Raw genomic sequence first — 4,127 nt, 5'->3', positions numbered from 1 at the left:
CGATGGTACAAAATACCCAGGCAGGTGCTTAGTTTTGGTGGGGCTGATGGTAAGGCCCCACCTCTTAGTGGCACGCTCCAGGTTCAGCAGCAGCGCCTCCAACTCCTTCTCTGAGTGAGCGGCAATTACCAGATCATCGGCATACATAACATGGTTGACCATAGGGAGCCATCCCTTGACCGCACCTGGGCATCAATCAGCCTCCCGTTGTATCTGTACCAGATGGAAATTTCTCTGGTACAGCCATCAAAGGCTTCACGGACTACGTGGTCGAAAAAGATGTTCCATAATGTGGGAGACAGAGGACATCCCTGTCGCACCCGAAGGTGAACAGGGAATGACTCCGACTCCCGGCCACGTAGTTTTACCCGGGCCTGCTCACCATCATGAAGGTCCTTAATGATCGTGAGCAGAGGGTCAGGGACTCTGAAAGCACGAAGAACAACACAGAGCCCAGGCCTAGTGATGGAATCATAGGCCTTGACCAGGTCAATAAAGCAGAAATATTGGTCCTGTTGGAATTCCCTACACCTCTGTTGTAGTAGACGGACAAAAAATATGGCATCTGTGCAGGACCGCCCTGGCCTAAAACCACATTGGGGCTCCGCAAGCCTCTCCTCAGCGTGCCTGGCAAGGCGATGTTGAATAATCCTTGCCAGGACCTTTCCCGGCAAACTGCGGAGTGAGATGCCCCTGTAGTTGTTACAGTCTGTGCGGTCCCCCTTCTTAAAGAGGGGGACCACCAGGGCATCCTTCCAATCCTGCGGAACCCGTCCAGTGGTCCAGACTGTTGTAATGATGTCATGTAGGGCAGTCTGTGCACAAACGCCACCCTCCCTCAGCATTTCGCTTGGGAGAGCATCTCTGCCCGGTGCCTTCCTGGTCTCAGCCTTTAGTACTTCCTCAACAGATGGCACCTCAGCCAGCCACTCACAGGGGGTGACTTCTTCAAATATTTGAGGCACCCCAGCCTCAGCAGGATCATCCCCGCTTTGTCCCACAATGTTTTTCATGTCGAGGGATTTCCCCTCCCCCATGCCTTCTCAGAAATGCTCAGAAAATCTGCAAACCTGTTCCTGGGGGTCGGAGATTGGATCACCGTTTTTTCCCCTAATGATGGTAATAGGTGTGGTGCTGCAGGTTACTTTTTTGATGGAGTTAAAGAGCGATTTGTGATCGCAGGCCACTGAGGCAGACTCCATCTCCTCAGTAACCCGCAACCACCACCCATCCTTGCAGCACCTCACGGCTCTCCGAACCTCCAAGCGAAGGCTGCGGTAAGCCTCCTCATTCTCTGACGTGGGATGCTGTAGACGATTAGAGTGGGCCTGTCGCTTTTTCTCAACCATCCTGAACACCTCCTCTGTCAGCCAGGGTGTCTGGGGAGGTCTGGACCACGTACCCAAAGCAGCCATTGCAGCTGCATCAGTCACAGTCCTAAACCTCGCCCATTTACCCTCGACATCAGGAGGAGTGGGGGACGATGCCAAACCCAGCCGCAAGCGATGATGAAATTCTCGCTTTCAACTTTCATCAGCTAGCTGAAACCAGGCCACCTTAGGTTGTAATGGGGTCCTGGGTGTATACACACACAACAACAACCGCCATTCGCCACTAAGTGGCGGTGACATCACTAAGTGGCGGTGACATCACCACGACGCTTGCGCCAGGCCATGTGCACCTTGAGGCCACGTGAAGTGTCGAATGCCCGTTGGCAGGAGGTCACGGGGCAGACCCAGCAGGTGCCACGGGTCGACTGACTGAGACGACTGAGATGATTTGGCTGATGCACCACCTGTGCCCCCGACTGTGCCAATACACACACAGACACACCCACACACCTGTGCATGCTGGGCCACATTGAGTCATGATGATGATGCTGTTGCTGCTGGTGCAAATCCCTGTGCGTTACAGGAGCCTGCACACAGACACACGGACACAGACAAAAAGACAAAGATCCCCCATGTAGCCTTAACAGACTGTTGGGGCAAGTGCTGTTAGCGTGCACCTATGAAGGCCGGCAAGGTACACGAGTGGGTGACCAGCAACCACGCCCGGCCGCCTTTGTCTCCCCAGTTGCGATGTTTACACTTCTCACCAGGTACTCATTTCAGGCTGAGTTGATCTAGGGGAGGCTCAGATACCAGTTCAGATAGTCGTCACTGGTGTTGGCCGTGAGCGGAAATCGATTTGGGGCCACCGGGTTCGCAGCGCAGCGAGCTAACCGCTACACTACCGCTCAGATTCACACAGACACACAGACACATAACACAGACACACAGACACACACACAGACACACACACAGACAGACACACACACAGACACACACACAGACACACACACACACAGACACACACACACACAGACACACACACAGACACAGGTCCCCCATATAGCCTTCAACAGACTTCTAGGCCAAGTGCTCCACCATAGATTCTGGCTGTCGCCTGATGAGGCTCGTGGTTGTCGTTGTTGTAATTACCGGCGACACGTCACGGTTACTCGAATTGTTAAACGTTGAGGTGGCTTCTATTCTCCAACACGCGACAGCGGGTGTAGTGCTGAACTAGTTTATGTAATGGGCGCATGTTTAGTTTACACGACGAAACTTTCACCGATTGGCTGTGTCGGGTGGTGGTGGCGGCGGGTTTAGCGACCCATTCATATTTCACGTCTTCTTCTTCGTGTTTCCCGTCCAACCTTTCTAGCCTTTTCCCAACTTCTAGTCTTGGCATTGCCAAATCTTGAGCAGTGCATTGTGGAGCTGCAGGGCATCTCAGACGACCCATGCATTGTTTCTCCTGACAAGCACATTGTTCGCAGAAGCCCCGTGGTTTCATGAGAGTTGCATCTGCCGAAACCCACTCTCAGTCTGTGTAGACTCCGCCATGTGAGCCATTTGGAATTGGAGCCGGATGCTCTTCACTGGGGGTGATGCCTCGCCGGCTCCATTGAGCAGTGTTGTCACTCTATTTTCCCATTCTTTTTGCCAGAGGGAAGTTTTAGCGGAATCCGGTGATGTGGTCAGTGGGGCACAAGAAGCTGTTTCCCGACGACAGCGGCTGACGGTGTTCTGGCTGATGGCTGCGTAGCCAATGACTTGCCGGTCGTGGTCACCTGCTACCTTCCTCCTGATGTCAGGGGGCGCTTTGCCAGACAGTGAAATGTAGGCAGGGAATGTGTCCTTTATGGCGGTGTCAACATCTCCACTGTGGGCTGAGCATCGCCAGGCAGAGCACGCACATTCGCCACGGAGAAACAAAGTGCGGAGGAAGTGGTGAGTAGAGTGGATGGATGTTCTCCCTTCTTAGGAATTTGCGAGTCTTCGTTGAATGCTGTTTCGTGTGTTGATCTTGGCTTTCATATTTAAAGTGTGCTTTTTGTAGCCGAGTATACGATCCAGTGCTACCCCGAGGTACACTGGGTGACTCTGGGTGACTCTGGGTGACTCTGGTGTTCAAGGCTCCGATCTCCCCAGGTGACATTTAAGTGTCGCTCTGCATCGCAGGTTATCAGGCGGCAGGCACAGATGTAGATTTTACTCGGGTTGGGTTTGAGATGATTATTTAGGGAGCATCTTGACATCTCGTCCAGTGCCCTCTCCAGGATCTTCTCTGTGTTCTCGAAATGTCTCTGCCCTGTGGTGATACAGAGGTCGTCAGCCGAGATGAACCGCTGATGTTCAGGAAGTCGCTGATCGTTGGTCTCGATATTGAATAAGAGTGGGGCGAGCACACACTGCCGCCTCGTGGTGGCAAGTCATTGCTCTGAGAATGCCATCTACTTTCCTGCCCGCTTAGTTCCACGTCGAAGAGACTATTCTCTACGGGAGTCTACGCACAGTCTGGCGAAGGTCTCGCTCGCCAGTCAGGAGGTGTAGTTTGTGGGTCAGGATGTGATGTTGAACAGCGCCACATGCAGCAGAGAGATCAACAAAACGCTGCGCCGTTGATCATCTGCGTTCTAGATTTGAAGCTTTCGTGACTGCAAGGATTCATATTCTTAGTTTTTTTCGGTAAAGTCACGTAGGTAAACATTTTTAATTAATAAAAGTAAAATAAAAATCACGACGTTTCGGAGGCAACACAAGCTTCCGTCTTCAGGTGGAACCGTCACAGCACGATGG

The 4,127-nt window shown here is 52.6% G+C and overlaps 1 protein-coding gene across 1 annotated transcript in view; it reads right to left on the bottom strand.

Annotated features, from left to right (window-relative positions):
• Nucleotides 1-1,927, bottom strand: part of LOC144952163 (uncharacterized) — a 48,555-nt gene extending 46,628 nt beyond the window's left edge. Inside the window, 1 exon segment of the mRNA XM_078882566.1 lies at nt 1,842-1,927. Within this exon segment, the coding sequence (XP_078738692.1) occupies nt 1,842-1,861 (20 nt within the window). The 5' untranslated portion in view covers nt 1,862-1,927.
• Between the last annotated feature and the right edge of the window lie 2,200 nt (nt 1,928-4,127).

The sequence above is a fragment of the Lampetra fluviatilis genome, chromosome 66, assembly GCF_964198595.1.
Source record: "Lampetra fluviatilis chromosome 66, kcLamFluv1.1, whole genome shotgun sequence".
Taxonomy (NCBI): domain Eukaryota; kingdom Metazoa; phylum Chordata; class Hyperoartia; order Petromyzontiformes; family Petromyzontidae; genus Lampetra; species Lampetra fluviatilis.
Note: the sequence above shows the minus strand (reverse complement) of the source record. Positions and strands in the feature narration are given on the sequence as shown.